At 38.9% G+C, this 20,694-nt stretch overlaps 1 protein-coding gene across 1 annotated transcript; it reads left to right on the forward strand.

The window, feature by feature from the left end:
* Positions 1–199: 199 nt before the first annotated feature.
* On the forward strand, positions 200–19,208 carry LOC145486880 (endothelin-converting enzyme 2-like). The gene is made up of 18 exons (XM_081465591.1): positions 200–815; positions 4,355–4,545; positions 4,928–5,185; positions 6,134–6,199; positions 6,657–6,770; positions 8,011–8,133; positions 10,154–10,290; positions 11,665–11,893; positions 12,538–12,636; positions 12,900–12,977; positions 13,290–13,390; positions 14,123–14,181; positions 14,966–15,017; positions 15,549–15,616; positions 16,211–16,335; positions 17,227–17,292; positions 17,443–17,538; positions 17,826–19,208. The coding sequence occupies exons 1-18, from the start codon at positions 587–589 to the stop codon at positions 17,970–17,972; spliced, it is 2,238 nt and encodes a 745-aa protein (XP_081321717.1). The 5' UTR covers positions 200–586; the 3' UTR covers positions 17,973–19,208.
* The last annotated feature ends 1,486 nt before the right edge of the window (positions 19,209–20,694 follow it).

The following is a 20,694-nucleotide window of genomic DNA, read 5'->3' on the forward strand; positions in this document are numbered from 1 at the left end:
CCGCAGTCGTGGTTTTACTGTGACATCCTATGCAAATATGACGAAGCGAAATAGCTTGATAAAACTGTGCGAGAACGTTCATATCAATTTACCCTCGGAAAGGTGTTATGATAGTTTTTTTTTTCCCTGTGATTTGTATTTGTTATTCCTTACCTAACTTCTAAGTGAAATATTGAATAACCAGTTCTTCGATTTTGAGTCAATGTTTAATAGTGAATGATGTACGGCTTCTATCGGGTTTTTGAACAATAAAATCATAAGTAGAAGTGGGAAGAAGGCAGGTGTTCGGGAAGTGCTCTTTGCCGTTTTGCTCAGAATACATGTAAAATTGTATTGGCCTCCTGATGGCTAGTCTGTGTTTTTTAATTTTAATTTTTTTTATTTGGAAGTATGTGAAGCCGCGGAAAAGTACAGTGAGTCAAATGTCAGTTGTGTTGTGTGACGTAACTCTTCCACTCCGGCCTGACTAATCTATCAATTACAAACAAGCTCATTAAAATAACAAACTTCGACAATCATTATCTTCTCAGATTACATTGTCCTTATTTCACTGTTATTTATAGCCACGCGTTTGAACCGTTTCAGAATGGAACCATTTGAACACGAGAAAGATGTTTCTTTCAAATCAAGAAAACGAAGGTCAGGCTCAAAGACATTCCTGATCATTTTGTCTGTCTTATCGCTTATTTTACTGGTGATTTCAATCGTATTTATCACGCTGTACGCCTTGGAAAAGGGCAAGAAGACATCTACACCTCAGATCCCGAGAGAACAGAAGTATTGTGGATCAAAAGCATGTTTTGATACGGCAAAAGGTAGGATGAAATGCTGAAAATTTATATTTAAAAGATGCTTCCTTCTTTAGAAATTTACTTCTGATTTATTCTTCCTAACAAAGGACAGATGAAAATGGTAATGAACGACTGACACTACTTCCATAACAATCCAATATCATTATCTTTTTGCGTGCGCGCCAAGTGCACACACTGGTAAAATTTATCACTTTCTGATCTTAAACGGAATTTCTTTGACGTTGTTTGTTTGGTTCTAGGCTTGTCCAACCTCGAAAATCTCGGCGTGTTTATAAATTAACTATATCGTACCATATTGTTGACTTTTCGTACAAAGAACGAACTTATTAAGCACTAATCAACCGCGTGCCCTACCGGAAGCAAAGACATGTGGGCCGGCCTCAAGCTGTTCTACATGTAATGTTTACAAAGTATAATGTTTACATGTCCCGCGGGATCCCACGCGGTTTATGGACATCATGTCTTACAGTCCCTTTCTGTGAGGAATTCATACACAGCGCCTGTTTTCCGCTCGCACTCACGGAAATAATTGAGGATTGCAAAGAAGGCTTTATAAATTAAATAGATTCTCCTTTTGCCCCGGTTATCAAGGGACCATCTGCATAATTTGTAGTACAAATTTTGTCGTCACCAAATTTTTCATTTCGGAAAACGTGAACGTACTAAAAACAACTTATAATCTGCGAATCACAAAAAGGGAGTCACGCAGTTATGGAAACCTTTTTTGCCACAGAGAGCATATTAATAACTTCCTTAAAACCTTTTTGGCAAGTATTTTCTAGAGTCTTTACCCTCCGGCCTGCGACAGTATCCTCCGACTGAAGGTATGTTTCTTCTCGCTGTTCTTGTCTTTCAGTGTCTTTGCCTCTTTCCCCTGACACACAGACTACTTGTTGATGTGTTGGATTTGCCTGCTTTCGTTTCGATTATTCAAACTGCTTTAGCTGGCAGTTTACACTGATATAAAGGGACTGGTTAAAGTTGAACAGATTCCACAACATCCCAAAATAATCAACCCTGTGACCTTTAGATTAACGAATCTGTCAGGTTTGACATATGACAAAACTTAGCCCTGTTCCGAGGCAGGACGACGGCGCCTATTGCACGGCTAGATCAGGAATAAAAATAACCATTTGCACTGGTGCAGCAGAGACGATGACAGAAAATTACCAGATATTTTCGGAAATAAAATTGAAAAATGTTAACCGCGAATGGGTCCTTAGTTTTTACTTACCACAAACCCCCGCGCGAGACTCCACTATTCCTCCTCCACGCGCACACTTTTACTTCTCCACACGTGACTTGCTCCATTCCTCTTCCACGCGTGGCTTCCACTGTACTGTTCTTTTCCTTTCCTCTTCTTCTTAACACGTGACTTACACTTTTCTTTCTTCACTGGTGACTTGCGTTATTCCTCTACCACGCGTGACTTTCTCCTTTCCATCTCATACGTGACTTACACTTTTCTTTCTTCACTGGTGATTGCGTTATTCCTCTGCCGCGCGTGACTTGCTCCTTTCCTTCTCCACACGTGACTTACATTTTTCTCTCTTCACTGGTGACTTGCCTTGTTCCTCTGCCACGCGTGATTGGCGCGTTTTTTTCTCCAATCATGACTTACGTTATTCCTCTACCGCGCGTGACTTACTCCTTTCCTTCTCCACACGTGACTTTAACTTTTCTCTCTCCACTGGTGACTTACGTTATTCCTCTGCCGCACGTGACTTGCTCCTTTCCTTCTCCACACGTGAATAACACTTTTATCTCTCCACTGGTAACTTGCGTTGTTCCTCTGCCACGCGTTACTTGCGCATTTCTTTCTCCGACAGTGACTTGCGTTATTCCTCTACCACGCGTGACTTGCGCGTTTCTTTCTCCAATAGTGACTTGCGTTATTCCTCTGCCGCGCGTGACTTGCGCGATTCTTTCTCGAATCGTGACTTTCGTTATTTTTTCTGCCGCGCGTGACTTGCATTATTCTTTCTCCACACGTGGTTTCCTGCTTTCCTCCGTTTTCATATGCACTTTACAAACGTTACATTCCCAAGGACTCGAATATCAAGAATATCTTATTCTTATTAGCAAACACTAGGATAAAAGGTGATCTTTGCTTTCGCTGCGATTTTAGATGTCAGCAGGAAAGGAAATGGTTGGAAATCTCCTGCAGAGAGGATGATCTAGATTATCTTGTCTTCAAACGGTGCATGCAATCCAAAGCTGTTTCTGTTTTTATGTCTAGAAGGCAACTCTTGTCTCTCATCCATACAAACATCTAAAAAACTGACATTTTTCCTGCTATAGCAAGCACCTCGTTCTTATTAAAATGTTAGCCCAAAAATTAAAAAAAAATTTAAATTGGATAGTATCCAAATTAACAAGGCAATACGACTACATCTTACATCGCACGAAACGTAACTCAGCACAACGCAACCCAACGAAACAAGACAAAATGAAATAAAACTGAAATAGCGATCTTTATTTATTGGATCAGTGTTTTTAACACAAAGACAACTGGAGTTAAGCAATCAAACGTCACCAACAAATATTCAAAAAAACGGGTTGATTTTAAATGCATTTCTTGTAATTTCTGAAGAACTCCATTAAGCATTTTCCAGGAGAGCATACGGGTGCAAGTTTATACACCTTCCCCACCCGAAAATGTACTGCGTGGTCCCTGATATGTGGATTGTACTGTTGCAAACAAGCTCTTGCTCTCTAATCACTCTGCAGTGAAACGAAAACAAAATAATTGCTAACTTACCGCAGACGTGTAGGAGGGGGCATCTTATTTCTTGATCAGGCATAGACGGCCGTAGAATAGCTAAAACAACTACAGCTGGACCCCGCCTAATCGAGCTCGGTTATTTCGAAATCCCCGTTATTTCGAACTCGAAATAGCGAGGTTCAAATGTAATATAATAATAATAATAATCATGATAATAATAATAATAATAATGATAATAATAATAATAATAATAATAATAGTAATAACATTTATAATGCGCAAATTTCATAAAATGTTCAAATGTGCATGACAAGATTAAAAACGAATGAAAAAGGCTAAAAAGCTAAAATTACAATTAAAAGTAAACTTACAATAATAAAAACAACTATGACAAAAATTTAATTAAACACAGATCTGACTGATTTATTCCTTTAGGCTCCTCGTGTTGTTTTCTCTTTAGCTACCTTACATTAGTATAAATCTACTATCGTTCTATCACAAATGCCGTTCTCTTATTGGCTACGCTACTCACTATCTATTCTGTTGTAGATAGTAAGTAGCCTAGCAGCGTGCGGTTGTTGACAAAACGAGAGCCCCTTGCGTTTTCGAAGAGTCTTTGAAGAGGATTTGGATAAAGTTTTGAACGACTTGTAGATCTATACTCAAACGATTAAACTATTCGCTTTCGAGTTCTATGCGTGATAGTTGACTTGGGTTGCGCCCTCGTCAACCATCACGCGATAGAAATCGATAGCAAATAATCCATTAGTAAACTTACTTTTTGTTTAGTCTCAAGGTGTTCTATTTCCTCCTGCAGATACCTTTAAGCTGCTAAACCAGAGCGCTGACCCTTGTAGTGATTTTTACGAGTACGCCTGCGGTGGTTGGGAAGATGAGAATGCTTTGGAAACTGGGGAGACTTCCGTTACCGGTTTCTCGCTAGTCAGAGAAAAAAGCTACAACATTCTGAAGAATGCGCTGACAAATGCAAACACAAATTACTCAGATGTAAGAAATGAGTGTCTTACGCGTAGTTCATATTTGTGGGAGTTATGCTTTACTATAAGACCGGTTGTGCAAGAAAAAATGTGAGGTATTTGTGAAGCAACATCAAGGATCTATAACTTTTGATATGCATAGTTACTTTATACAGTCAGGTTAAAAATAGACTACTAAACAATTTCCCTTACTAATCTAATCAGAGGACAATTAATCCCTTAATTTTCTTCTTATCAGAGGACAATTTTGTAGATTACTGGTCAAACAAGCCTTCCAAACTCAAAGGCGAGGGTGCAACAGTCGTAAATCGAGCAATCGGTCATTTTTATTAATCTCTCGTTTAGTCGTTTTGGTAATATGTTTCGTAATCATTCGCTTTGTCTGCCATCAGAATGAAGCTGTTATAAAGACAGTGAAGTTTTTCAACGCCTGCAATGACACAGTGGCTGTTGAGGCTAGAGGAGATGATCCGCTAAGGAAGTTGATTGATGAAATGGGAGGATGGAATGTGACGGGTAACATGAAGTCTTTATCATCCATGGATATTACACAGAGGATCGGCAAAGTGTCAAGAGAATTATTTATCAAGCCATTTATAGACGTCAAAGTATTTATCGATCCTCATGATTCTAACAAACATATTTTGCAGGTCAGTTGCTCTGTATCTTTCTTCTTTACATGCTGGAAAACTGTGTTTGTTTACCATTTAGCCCAAAATTCCGTAGATGTAAATGGTAAGGCAATTTTGGCTCGAAAGACTGGGAAATTTCCGAAATAAACGGAACGTCTTGAAAGGTAGTCCAAAACTTCCAACCGAAATACCCCAGTGGAAAATGTTCCATCTTGGAACTATAATCAGGCCGATCTCGTGCTAGGCTCTCTTGGTAAATTGGGGATTGTTGAGTAAACCGTGAATGACCAATGCGAAAGGAGCTTACCATCAGGCATTTTTGCTTACCATTTGCACAAACCGTTGATGAACCGGTTTCTCCGTGTAAATGGTGAACAACGTTTCATTTCGTTAGACGCACTGAAACCGTAAATTAAAAAGATTAAATTAATAATCTCTGAGTGACTGATAGAATTCTTGCGTCCTCATTGATCGAGAGGTAAGGCCAAAAATAATTCCCTCCCAATTCCACTGACTTGACTTTGAAATTTTTATGACATTATTTGTTCTATAAAAGAGTAGAAATCAGCTCATGCCAAGAAACACTTGGCCAGTCCTGGTAACGTCGAGAACGTAGTGCAAATCATGCATGGTTGTTTGTGATTTGCTGATAGAGTACATATACATAAATACATAACTTTATTTCCAGTCGAATTTCAGTATAGCATGAGAGTGCTAATATCTCCGACAAAGAAACAATAAAATAAAGATACTTTATGCCGTCAATAAGTCTACGTTAATAATCCTCTCTGCGCGATAAATGCATATGTACAGAGGTAAATCAATTGCAAACCAAACGTATTTCACAGCCCATCTAAACTATGCTATTACTTCGTCACTTAAGTCATCAAGTTCTGTTTATCTTGCCTAATTTCGCTCTACTATGTTACTATCTCACCAAGTTTGGTCGATTATATTTCACTGTAGTTTGGACCAGGGGAACTTGGAATGGTCAAGTCATATTACTCAAAGAATACCTCGGACTATCAGGTGGTACGTACTCTTTAAAACTAAAAATAATTTTATTTATCTAGACCCTGCTAGTATTTACCAGCTTGTTGGCGAGGTGAAGTTTACAGCTTGTGGAAAAGAACTGCAGACGCTTATCGTCAATCTCGTTCCCAGAGTTTTTCCCTTGAGGATTGGAAGGCCGGACGGGAAACGCACTGGGAACGAAGTTGTTGTTGGTTGTCGTTATAAAACAGTAAGACTTGTAGCTGGAATTTTGCCCCGTTAGAGCGGTGACGGCCGGCCAGAACTCAGTTTACTTTAGATTTGTTACGAATTCATATTAATTCTCGCCCCAAGAAAATACTGAGATGGCTCTTCCCCGGATTGTCTTACACCAAAGGATATTTCTTCTTTGAAATGACGTGCCTTATAAATAACATCCTACTCCACATAAGAAAACGGCATCCCACGTTGGACAGTGGCTATCTTGCTGTTTCAGGTTCGAAACGCTTATATGACGTACATGAAGAAAGTCGCTAAGTATCTTGGAGGTGGTCCTGACTCTGACGAACAGATGATCAAAGTCTTTGAATTTGAAACCAAGTTGGCCAAGGTTAGCAAACAAATCACTGCAAAGCAGTTCCATTTATTTTCCAAGTTTTACTTATTTTAGTGCTTTACTTATAGCTACATATGGCTGTCTCACAAGTAATAATTTATAATCAACGGCAGCGGAGGAAACTAAAAGTATAATTAATAGACTGGAGTGTCATTTGGGCTCAATACTTCCCGAGAGGTACCGGTTTGGGTGTTTAGAGACCAGCGGACCCCACCCCTACCCTGCTACCACCCCTATCCCGGATAAACTGCACTACTGACAACTACTCCAATTCAAGCGGATCCCTATCCCTACTCAAACCCTAACTCTGTATTATTCCTCGTCTCAGACGGCCATCCCTCATTGATTCGCACCTTGATGTTCTCATAATCCGCACGAAATTTGCTCTCCATTCTAAAAACACAACCCCGAAGTAAAAACACCGAAATCTTGATTTTGACGGTTGAATTTGACGGTGGGCTGTAAATAACTTGTAAATGTGGCTAATCTAACACAGCGTTTCGTACCGGCCAAGGAATAGTTTTATGATTTGCAAACTCTTTAGCATCGTGCTGTTCTCTCTTTAAATGTCAGCGCAAAAAAACTGGTAAAAAATTCAAGCATGGCCGCGGTAAGTGACCTACCCTAGCATGAGTTTCTTCTAGTTACTTCGTAGTGAACTGATGCCCCGGGGAGGTACTCCCCAACGTCTTTGGTAGGGGTGTGCGATCTAAACCTTGAAACCCTTACCCTATTCCAGACCAAAATCAGTGATTTTCCATACTCACTTTTATACCTTAGCGAAAAATCGATATCCCATTTCAGGCCTCTAAATTTAGTACACGTACTCTATTTCAGACCAAAATGGTCAAAATTTATGCCAATTTTCAGACCAAAACGGCTTAAAAACCAGACCCTTTGGGGCCGCACATACCTACATATTTAACAATTATTCACCGAAGTGGAGGTAAATATCCATCACTTTCACCGACACTGAGGTGAAATATTGTTTTAGTATATACCACACAAGCTGAATAATTAGCTGACCAAAACGTTATTTTATGTGTCACAAGCGGTCGGAAATTTTAAAATCTCTCGCGCCGGCTGCTCGGAGGTGAATAGTACTTGCTAATCACCTCCGAGTTAACCAACCAGAGCGCGCGAAAAGCACTATTCACTTGTGTGGTATATACTAAAATAGAATATTCTCCGAGGACTGAGGCTCATTTGCTTTCTTTGTTTCTAACAAAAATAGCTGGAAAAAAACCCGGATGAAAGCTCCATCATAGAAACGCTAAAGAAAGAACTTCCTTCAGGAGTGGCGACCTTTGACCTGAGGACAACATTGCAAAGATTCAGCAGGGCTTCTAAAGTAGACGTAGGTTTACTAAGATAGAAATAGTTTATTTACGGTGTTTTTAAAAGATCGAAATGACCAGAAGGCCACTAATTTTTTTTGTACTAAGGAAAATGATCTTATGACGTGATTTTGTGACATAAATGTCAGCCAAAAGGGACCAATGTCACCACTATGGCTTAATTAATTTTAAATCGGAAAAATATACTGCTACAGTCGTCCTTGAAAAGATCGGCTACAGTTTTAATGCAAACCCTTCTTCGCAGCAAAAAGATGCAACTTCCTTTTTACCTGATTAACTGAATTTAGCCTCCTGAATTCTTCCTGACTAAAAGATGTTCCTATCTCATACGGAGAACTTTTTACAACATAACTTAGATATGCAAAGGAATAAGTGCAGTTTCTCAAAATTTCGACCTCAATTAACAGTCAAAGTTGGCTCACAGTTTGCTTTGAAAATATCATCAAGCCCCGGCCCAAATTAAAACGATCGCAACATTTCAACCTAACATATCGCAACATTTCGTTTATCGTTTTCGTAGATCCAGGCGCAATTGGTTAAATAATTATTAAGCCACGCACGAATTTTAAACAGAAGTCATTTTCAAAGAAGCATTGCGTATAAAGCATATTAAACTGAGATAAAACGTAGCAGCCGCCCCGTTCTTACCGCTTCCAGCTACTCATCGCCGCTTGCTCGCTAAAACATGAGCTAAAAAATAGTACTTGACGACTAAAATAAAAGTAAAGTGCAGTTAGGCTGGGTTAAGCCGAAACATGCGCGCGCGGTATGACAAAGGCTCAGTCAAACCTATTGACGTACCCCCAATTAGTTTGTCTTCGTTTTCCCAAGTAGGCTACTGTTGGGAAAAATTTGTCATCAGCGACAAGTTGCCGACTCAATCCGATTTGACCCGATTATAATTTTGCGAAACAGGACGGAAAAATCCCTACGGACAGACAACAAAAAGCTTATTGTCTTAAAAAATGTAAACCATAACAATAGGCAAAGTTTGATATGGGCCACCTTGTTGCGATGTGTTGCGACGTGTTGCGACGTGTTGCGACATGTTGGGTGTTGTTGGCCTCAGTAATCTGGAAGCGTTTCCGTTGAGTAGTTTATGTTTTTGCAGTTTCTTTTAACATCAAATTTCGATAATTCCGATCATATAGCAAAGGCCTTGCTCCTCTTGGTTGGAATCAGACGTGACTATTTTTACTGCCACTTTTCTTGACTGATTTCGTTGATATTTCCAGATGAAAGAGTGTTTAAACCGCTTTCTTTCGATAACTTTTGGCTGTGTTCTTTGACGGTAACTTTGTAAATGTAGAATAGCTTACGTTTTCAGACTTTTAACATTTAGCGCTTTTGGTATACAGAGCCCCTCTGAAAAACCACATATGTGACGTGGGCAAATATCTTGTGATTTCCCATAATATATATCTGGAAACGAGCATTGCAAACTCAGCTAAACTGTGGTTGGTTATCACTATGGAGCGTTTCTCACACACGTGGCTGATAGCCATGCAAATTGTTGACATAAGAAAAGAATTCAACTCCCACAGGATTGTCCCGACATGGCCGCCGTTTCACCGTTTTGGAACACCAATAGCGATCTTAAGCAAATGACGACGGCGACGCCGAGGACAACGCCTAGAAAAAAATGAATCTATGTTTTATCTTCGAATTTCGCAGTTGTCTAGATCTGTCCAGTGCGCCTATTGGTCTCAGAACTTGCTCAAGCTAAATATGTAACGCCAGCATTCAATTTTAAATCAAAATGCCAAAAATTAGCCGCCGTTGTTCGCGTTATCCAAATACTCAGAGCTTAGTCATTGCACGATGTTGTTTTGCAGAGGAAATTTCTAAGAAATGCACAAAGATTTATGACGCACGTGCACAGCCATTGCCTTACTCATTAAAACGCGGAATGTTAGTTTTATGAAATTTGCCTTGGATTCCACTACTAGTTTGCGGGAATGTTCTTGTTCAGTGTACCTGTTTCTAAAATGTTTAATTTTAACTACTTTTGATTCGCAGCTAAACAAACTCGTTGCCTTGGTAAATGCGGTTTTCGCCAAGCAAGGGCGTAAATTCAAGAAAGATGAGAAAGTCCTCGCATATCCCTCGCAGTATTACAGCCGGCTTTTCAATTTCTACGACAATATGACCAAGACGTAAGTGTTATGATGGTTTTTCCCTCATGCGAATGTACTTTTTCAAGCTTCGTTATAACCCTTCTAACTTCCACACTCCGGCAAGCGCGCGAAATATATAACGTGAGTGACAACATCAACGAAAACAAAATCACTGCTCCTTTTTAGTAGGATGTAACGATTACACTTGAAGAAGATCATTTGCAAACTAGAGTAAAATCGGAAAATAAATTAAATGGTACTTGATTTAACAGTGTGACAAGTGAAGTAGACTTCTCAAAGTTCATCGTTAAGTCGATTTGGGCAAGTACTGAAGTTACTGTACGTCGAGGCAAATGGAAATTGCAAAACGCTGAATCAATCAATCAATCAATCCTTAATTTATACACGTTGCACCTTAGAGTTTAGTAAGCTCGATCAAAATACAAACGTGTATTGAACAAATCTATAACAACAAAACCAAGGCAAAGGGGACAAATTGAAAGCAATAAAGGTTTCACATGTAAAATAAAACAGTTTTAAAATGAGTGTCGAGAATAATCAGGCAATTACTTCGGTTTTGGTTTTGGTTTTACTACGGTTTTGAGATTGGCTGAGTAGTCCAATTGGTAAGTTATTGGTTTGGCTTTAGTTTTTCGACTCTTCATTGAAAATCGCTCTAAAGCAATAGACTTTTTTCGCTTAAGCGGTTTGTTTTCCCATTACAGACCACGTAATACTCTCTATAGAATTGTTCTTTTATCCTTCTTAAAATTATATATTCATATTTATTCACACGATCATGTATGTTGTTGTTATTGTGTTTTTGTTGTTGTTGTTGTTGTTGTTTTTTCTTGAATATTTTTAACTCAGTTTCTCGGCATATTAGCATGACTGTATTGCTAGGTGCCTAATAAGCCTCGTCAACCCGAGTTGAAATGAAGTTACTGTCGCGTGGCAGGTCTCGTATTAAAGGTCTCACATGAATGGCTCAATAACCTTCAAAGGAACAGTAGAACAAACAACAGAAACAATGCACCTAGCCCCAAAACATCAATAGCTGCTTACAAGCAAAAGAATAGATTTTTGGCTTGGATGTTTTTTTTTTTCCCCACTTCAGACCACGCGACATTTACTAGAGAATTGAGAATCCATTTAAAAATTATTCATACAAGCGGCTATCTGAAAATTTAAAAGCAAGAATTCTCAAGAGTGTTATCACATGCCCTGAAATGGGGCAACAAACCGCCCAGGCTAAAAAGGTCTGTCACAAGCTCACGAGAGCTGTTAAATTTCTGCCCGTTGCGTGTCACTGACCTCTTTAAGGTAGACAGATCGGTACAAATAAATGAAGGCACCTTTACTCCGCTACATCAATCGATGCATATGATGATTTCGTTTGTTGTGTCCTATTAGGAACCCCGTAGTTGTTGTCAACTATATTATGTGGATGGTGATCCACAACTTTATCAAAATCATGCCGCAGAAATACAGGGATGCCTACGACGAGTATGTAGTGACCGTTATTGGGAACAGGACAAGGCAACGTTGGGAAGAGTGTATCGACAGAATGCAGCCAGTCCTTGGCATGCCCCTTGGCTTGCTGTTTGTGGATAAGGCGTTTGACGAAGGAAGTAAAGAAAAGGTACGTAGTAAAGTAAGGAATTGAATTCAATCAAAAATTTAGACAGGAAGTAGTGTTAAGTCTTGACGTATTTTCAAATAGTCGTTGTGCCGGCAACACTTACGAGTTTGAATATTCAACGTAACAAGCTACTCGGTTGAATAACGCCGTACAGAAACCAGCTTATGCCCACCAATTACGGACAGATGTTTTTTTCCCTAGCTCATATATCTTGTCTGAGGTTAACTTCATTACAATTAAAGAGGACGCTTCGTTTTGTCAAGATGACGATCAAAATTTGTTCAGAAATGAGTCGGGGTATTTGCTGATAACTCTATTACCAATTATTACATGACTGAGAAAATTGTATGAAAGCTCCGCAAGCAAGTAAGGATTTACACTGCTCGTTATATTTGAAAATTCTTTCAAATTGCATTTGCCTAAAGGCTCGAGCTATTTTGAGAGAATTTCCAGATATAGTTGCAGTGTGAAACTTTGATTGTACTCCCATTCATAGGATCACACTACACGAACTATCTGATTTACAGTAGGCGATGTCCAAGGCCAAAGCCCGAGTTAACTAACATCACTCCATATTCCCCCATATGGAGCGCGATAATTGTGTTATTTTTATACGAACTGCCAACAAATTGCTTTTTTTACAGATAACACAGATGACTAGGCTGATTAGAGAAGAGTTTATCAAGACTGTAGACACACTGCCTTGGATGTCTGAAGAGACAAAAGCCAATGCAATAGAGAAGGTCAGCTGCTTGTGCGAGTGATAGATGCATTTAAGTTAAGCGATATTCCTTTGAAATTGAGGGACCCTTGAACGACCGTTACGTCAACTTTTGCCGCGCTGCAAGACAAAGAAAAAAAAAACAAACGACAAAGGACTGTAAGTTATAGAGTGCCAGATCCAGTGGATCCATGAGATGGACGGAGTATTTATAATTCACTTACGTTACAATACCACGTCACTTGCGAGTTTCGCTCTTTTTCTTCATACGTTTTTCTGTCGTAGGCTAACGCCATCACCGAGGATATAGGTTATCCAAGTTACATCAAGAACCCTTCAAAGCTAGCTGCCAAAGTCAAAGGAGTAAGTTGTGGGTGAAACCTAAAGGATTTGCAACTTTGTCTTAAAGTGTTGTAACCACTGTCTCCTAGGATCACATAACAGTAAGAGTGCAGTTACGAAAAGCGATACTGAGTTACACTGTCATTCCATTCGGTACGAAAAAAAACTGCTACAAATACACAACTCTCTAAATTTAGCGCTTTAATTACTTTGTTATTGTTAAATTTAGTTTATGTACATATTTAGTGCATTTTAATATTGTAATGCGCTTTTGATCATTATATGTTAAAAAGCGCAATCTAAATCAATAAATTATTTTTTTTCATTTCACAGCTGAACGTGGGGAATAATCTCTTTGAAAATGTAGTTAATGCCATGGCGTTTTCCGCTGACCTGTCGTACAGGTCCCTAGATAAACCTGTCGATAGAGACCAGTGAGTAACATGCTTCCTTTTGTTTGTTGTGCTGGTCCTGTTGGGGAAAGCTAAGTTTTGTGCTGTTGGTGAAAGCTAAGTTTTGTCCTGTTGGTGAAAGCTAAGTTTTGTCCTGTTGGTAAACGCTACGTTTTGTCCTGTTGGTGAAAGCTGAGTCTTCGCCAATTTTTTTTTTTTTTTTTTTTTTATACCAAAGAGCTTAAGAATGACTTTCTTAAAAACAAATGGAAAAAATTGCCTCCGTTTTGCTTAATTCTTAAATCAATCCAATACAAAATTTAGAAAAAATCGCCTATTCACAGCAAATGATTTTACTTTTTCAATAGCTGTTCTCAAATCTGCCTTATTTCAAAGCTACAATAGACAAATCAAGCACAGTAACATATAGCCTCTGTAGCTATTCGACACAGGCTCTAATTAGCACGGCACTCTTTGACGTTGAGACAATCCTACTGAATAAAATACCACAAATTAGGTATGGGAAGACTACAGGCTAATACAGGCCATCTTCAATCTAATATAGGCTCTAATTAGCACAGGAAACACAATAGTAAACTGATAAGGACAACTCGAATGTTACTTGATATACAGTAGGGCTACGAGGCAAATTAGAACGAGCACGAGCTCTCCTGCTCTATGTATTGCATTTTTAATATCAAGAGATCTCAGATATTTAGAAGATAGGAAATTTAAGCGCTAACTCTCTACTCTAATGTTTTTCTACGTTCTTAGATGGTTTCTAGGTCCTTCACAAGTGAATGGCTACTACTCACCGAGGCAAAATCGAATCGGTAAGTTTCACATCTATTAGGCTTTCTCTTGCTTGTGTAAAAAAAATATGTGCCTTGCTCTCAAGAACCAGGTCAGAGCTAGGGTTCGCTTACAGGTGGCTACCGCTGAAAACTTGTAACCAAATTATTGAGGAAAAAGACAATTTTTCTTTGCTTTGCCTGCTCATTTCTCTCTTATTTTCGAGTTTGACTTGTTTACGGTTCTCCTTTTCTACATGTACGTTTGGTTATTTGATACATGCATTTTACTTTAAACGTATATGAAGCATCTTTTCGTAGCTGCGCCAGCCCGCACCTCAACCCCCACCCACCCACCCACCCACTCTGGCCTCCTCGTCTACCACTGATGATGACCGTGCGGTCGAAAACGTTTTGGGTTTTTAAAAATCTTAGTAACTTTTAGCATTTTATAAAACATTTAAAAAGCAACTATTATGACAACAATCTACCACCGACATATAATTATAAAAGGAACGACAAAGAGGAACGAGCAATCAAAGGAGAATTGGTTTAGTTAGGCGTATGTCGTCAGTAAAATCAAATTTAAGGGAAAAAAACAAACTTTTTGGTATTATGTTCAAACACTAACAAGGTATATGAATTACATTATTACAAGGGTACAGCTTTGATCGAACCGGCACTCGGCCGACGATCGTAACACATTTTGGTAAAACACACCAACACCCGTAATTGGTACTGCAAGGAGGGTTATAATTATCAGAATATAATACCTTTAAATACTATTATGTTTATTTCATATTTTTTAACTTTTTTTCTTTCTTAGTTTTTTTAGCGGCCATTTTGCAGCCACCGTTTTACAATCCACTCTATCCAAAGTAAGTATTACTGAGTGAGTAGTATTGCTTATTGTTGGTTGTTGTTAGAGATGTGTTCTGTTATGATTGGGGACAGATTGTTGAGTAGCTCTCTCGGTTGGGGTATGTAGAAAACAAGAATTGCTCATTTACACTTTTGCCCCATGGAACTATTCCAATCACGGGGAATTTAGCAGATACCTACGCCACTCGCGCGTCCATTACGCGCACTTTAACGGCTTTCTTCTGAAAGTTTCCCACAGTTTTTAAAACTTATGAAAAGCGCTAAAAACGTTTTTACCCAAAAGAAGTCCTCGAAGACCATTTTTAATTTCGAAACTTGTTATAGATGCGATTAATTAGTAACCGGATCTCGTGCCTTACTATACAATTCAGGGAGTAACCGTGCTCGTAATTTCAAATCGGCCTCACTCTCCACGCTCGTCCGATTTTGAAATTACACGCCGGCACGATTTCTCTCTGAATTTTACTCCACTCGGTCCAGTTACTATTACTAATCAATATGGAGAGTACTTTACTTTTCACTCTCAGATATTTTAACTATGGCGGGATCGGTATGGTGATTGGGCATGAAATAACACATGGATTCGACAATGCTGGTAAGGATGAGAGAAAAACTAATTTTAAAATGAATGACAATGCTTCAACAGGTCAATTTTGAGTGAGTAGCAAAAATTATCTCCAATGATTTTTCTGGCGAAACAGGGCAGTATCGCGTGGTTTAATTAAGTTTCCAATGTATAAGGGCCGTTGGCCTAATCGGGGCCGTCGCGTTCATAGATTAGACACTTTATTTTAACTGGAGAGGTAAAAGCCTGTCAAATTATGGACTAGGGAGACATCTAGTGGTGATGCGAAATGTTTGCCGTCGCTTAGACGGCAAACATCTTGCCTTATTACCGCATAATCGACAGAAACCTCAAGTTAATAAACCAGTAAGGTCAAAAACATAGAACGATAACAACAAAACAATGAGGAAACAGGGTGGTAAAGATAGGACAGTCTCCTATGACTTAGCTCCAAGGGACTGAGTCGAACTCATGGAGAACGCGAAAAACAGCGGTCCGATTTTTTCCAAGTTTTTTGTTTCCAGAGGGCACGCATTACGTGTGACCTTGCTCCTTCAAGCAAAATTCGCCGTGAACGTGTGGATACTAAAAATTAATATATTACTCATTTTGTTTCACTTAAAGGAAAGTTTTTTGACAAGGATGGTAACGTAAAGAACTGGTGGTCTCCTGTGTCTCAGAATGGATTCCGTACTAGAGCAAGTTGCCTTGCAAAGCAGTATTCAAAATTCGAGGTCTACGAAAAAAAGGTGAAGTTAGGTGATATGTTGCATGAGCTCGTTGAAAAAAAAAAAACGTTTCCTGAACAAAAGGAGTTGTTAAATATTATCTGTATTTGATTTCCTTCACCTTAAGTTCATAAACTCATTATAACAAAGAAACTCACGACCGTGAAGGAGGTTTGGAACCCGGTATTAATTAGCATTGCTAGATTTTGATGATTTTACAGCTCCGAAACAGTGTTTCATCGACTATCCAATGCTCCTATTTTCAACTCTCTTCTCGGTGTTTGGATATCCCGATGAAACACTGTCTATCTTGTTTGATGTATTGCTTAAAATGCCTTTTAGCGCCCTTAACTAAGTATTTCGATGGTTTATTTTACGATAACTGCATGAATTCTCGCGCGTTCATCGGCGCATTTTCATTGTCAATAAGCGGACAGACACATGAATTTATAATTTATGCGATGCGACAACGAGCGAGAGCGGCCAATTCGACAATTTGTTGTCGTAAAAAAACAAATGGACGTCAGTTTTTCATGCGTCTGTCCTGTTATTGACAATGAATCTCGTCATAAGATTGTCAAAGTAGTCTGGATCCACTGGGCTATCGCCTAGTAGACCACACCTCCTTTGACAATGTTATGACAAAATTCATGATCAATAATAGGACAGACGCATGAAAAACTGACATCAATTTCTTAATTAAAGAGGCGTTTTTTAAACAATAAGCTTAGGAATTTCAGTCGGTCTAAAGCATTCAGAACTACTCTGGGATTTTTAACGGGGAATTCTCTGTTTTCATTTTAGTGTCGACTATAACAGTCGCAAGGTAGATGCTCTAGTCGAGTATTTGCTTACAGTATTTTAAAATGACGAAAAGTACATTCATTTCACTTTTTTGTCTTTTTTTTTCAGATAAACGGTAATCAAACAATTAACGAGAACATCGCTGATAATGGAGGGATCAAACTAGCATTCAATGTAAGATTGTGTCTCAACATTATGCGCAATATTTTCATTAATCAAGTCGTCTTGTGGACTTTTACAAAATTCCATTTTTTCTGACCGCCTAATTGTCAGTTTAACCAGTCATTTTATTTTGCTTTATAAGTGTTATTTTTTTAACCTCAGGCTTATAAAACGTTGGCTGACAAAGAAGGCACTGAGGGCGCTCTCCCTGGCCTGGGTCTAAGCGAGGAACAATTGTTCTTCGTCGGTTTTGCACGGGTAAGTATTGTTTCTCATTATAAAATGCAACAATTTTTTTTTTTTAAACCGGATAAGGGAATAAGTGTCGGTTGATGTGTGCATAGGTTTGTTTAGAATCGCATCTGCTACAGAAGCTTACCATTTGGTTATTAATTAACAAGTACGAAATGTTCAACTTCCTGTCTGCGATGAGAATTGCAATTATAGTTATCAACTAATTATTATCTTTTTATTACGACGGATCTGTTTTTTGTTTTTTGTTTTTTGTTTTTTTTTTGTTCTTTTGTTTTTTTGTTTTTAATCAGCCTTGGTGTAGCATTTACAAGAAGAAAGCAGCGCTTCTTCAAGTTGAGGCTGACACGCATACCTACCCTAAATACAGGCAAGTTAACTTTCGTTTCCTTCAAAAGGTTTTAAGTAACGTTCATTTTGGTTGTGCATTTTTGATGTAGTTCATTAACTCATTAAATCATATCGAAGATGCTGTAGTTTAGGCCAATCAGAAGCCAAACTAGTTTTATTTTGTCTTCTCATGGGAGACGCGGTAGTCTCATGGTTAGTGCGCTCGACTCCGGATCGAGCGTTCTGGATTTGAGCCCTGGCCGGGGACATTGTGTTATGTTCTTGGGCAAGACGCTTTACTTTCACAATTTTCTCTCTTTACCCAGGTGTATAAATAAAAATCGGCGAACTTGATGCTGGGCGTAACCCTGCGACGGCCTAGCATCCCATCCGGGGGAGAGTAGAAATACTCCTAGTCACTTAATGTTACAGAAACCGGGAGCTCCGGTCTGAGTTGGGCCCCCTTGGTTCGTATGCAGACTTTACCTACCTTACCCACTCCACTTTGCCACGCTTGCCACCAGTTGCATGGTTTAGTCCTGATTAGTTTCTTGTAGTTTCCCTGCGCCATAGTATTTGGTAAAAATGGGCCCCTGATTTGGTTGGGGGCTAACTTGGTTTTTTTTATTAACTTCACATAATCCTACAGTACTCTGATCGGAAGTATTTCGTCCGAGCATGCTGTTTAGTGTCCAAAATAACTTCTCGCTAAAGATAATTTGCAGTGGCCTAATGGTCAGCGGGCTAGACTCTGGATCGAGTGGTCCGGGCTCGGACGGTCGATGGGGTCATTGTGTTGCGTTCTTAGGCAAGACACTTTAAAACTCTCACAGCGTCTCTTTCCACTCTGGCCACAGTAACGTTGCTAGTAGTTCAAAGGGGTGGATAATGCCATCCATTGGATAAATCACTTTCCATTAGGTAAGTCTTGACAGTGATTTATTCAGTGGATAGTGTTAACTATCCTAGCCTTTGAACATTTGGGATAACGTGTACAATAAGGTACCGGCGAACTGTAAGGGTAACGCAACAAAATGCTGAGGAGTGGAAACTAGCGATCCAGGGGAACTTTCCTATCAAGGGGAAGGAACAATGCTACAACTCGCTCGATACTACAAAACCGGAATAAGCCTCGGCATTTGATTGCCAGAAGGTTCACGAAGACGTTTATCCTTTGCACTCTTTTCGAGATAACTTTGTGCATACCGAAACGTTTGTTTTCTTTTCAGGATAATCGGCACTCTTCATAACTACGATAAGTTTGCGGAGGCTTTCCACTGCGAACCTGGTTCCCCTATGAACCCAGAGAAAAAGTGTACCTTGTGGTGATTGGACTCTCCGTTCTTTTCTCGTGAAACATTTATGAAATACCAGAACACTGTACTGGGGAGGAAATAATTATTGGATTCGGATGTCGCATGATCAGTGGAGAGAATTACCGAGGGCGTGTATGCATACAATCGAACAAGCAAACAACCAGACCAACAAACAGATATCATGCTTGATAAATTCGATACTGTGCGAAAAGCTTATTACAAATATCTGACCAATTCTACTCGTTCCATATCTGCCAGGCTTCAGCAAAAAGTTTCTATTAGTCCTTCTTTTTAATTATAATGTTGATTCTTCATACGTAGCTTGAAGTAACGTCACACGCGGACAGTAAACGCTATCTACATGTTCTCTCGTTCTTGTTAGATAGTCTTTTTTTTTTTCCATTTTTTTTTCTCTAGACTCTTGTCTATGTGTTTTAAAAGAAGCTATGTTCTTCATTCTGCAATGTAGACAACCCTGATTGTAGTATAATGAGAGAAATTAAGTGTCTGTTATATCTAGAATGTACACTTTCTTGTGCTAAAAATAGATCTTTGCACCGCGCGCCCGAACACAATTTCTGCAACGCGTGATAGCCACTTTTCAGAAATGACTTGGGAATGTAGCCTTTACATCGCTGCAAAAATTTCAGTTTATTATTAGTGATAGTAGTTGGACCTCGTGTCGTACAATTCAGGGAGTAATCGCGAGAGTAATTTCAAAATCGCACGAGCGCGAAGCGCGAGGCCGTTCTGAAATTCGAAATTACGAGAACAATTACTCCAATACGAGGTCTAATAAGCCACTTTCGATGTATTAAAATTCGGCCCGATAGTGAGGCCTAGAGGACACAAACAAAAGAAATAAATAAACATGTTCAGTACAATTTCTTTTGTTTCTGTCCTCTGGGCCTCGCTGCCAAGCTGAATTTTAATATATCGAAAGTGGGCTATTACTAATTAATCGTATCTATAACAAAATATGGAATGAAAAATTTGTTTCAAGAACTTATTTTGAGAGAAAACGTATGTAGCGCTTTTCATAAGTTTTAAAAACTGTAGGGATCATTGCGAAGGAAGCCATTAGAGCGCACGTAATGTGCATACTCCACTTTAAATACACGCCACGCCCTTGCAAAACTATGTTGAGTTTATCTTGCTAAAAAGCAAACCAGAAAAACCAGTTTAATCAACAAAGGTTAATCTTAAAACCGGGTGTGTGTGTTTAAAAAATTTATAATTTAACATATGCATTAACCGGACAATCTACAGTCAAATTAAAATGATCGCTTGCTGAAAAGACATAAATGAAAAAAAAAGCAGTATAAAAGGTTTTGTAAGTAAGTCTTAAATTACAATTAACTCGCTACCGCTATCGGAAAAGAAGGACAAAAACGACCACAGCGCTAGCGTTGGTGTCGCTTGTTTTATGATTACTTTCTACGAAGTACAAATTTATACGCATAATAATTTAGATATTTCTTAAACAACTAGCTTACTGCTAGCAATAAACCGTACC

This window comes from Orbicella franksi, chromosome 5 (assembly GCF_964199315.1).
Source record: "Orbicella franksi chromosome 5, jaOrbFran1.1, whole genome shotgun sequence".
Classification (NCBI taxonomy): domain Eukaryota; kingdom Metazoa; phylum Cnidaria; class Anthozoa; order Scleractinia; family Merulinidae; genus Orbicella; species Orbicella franksi.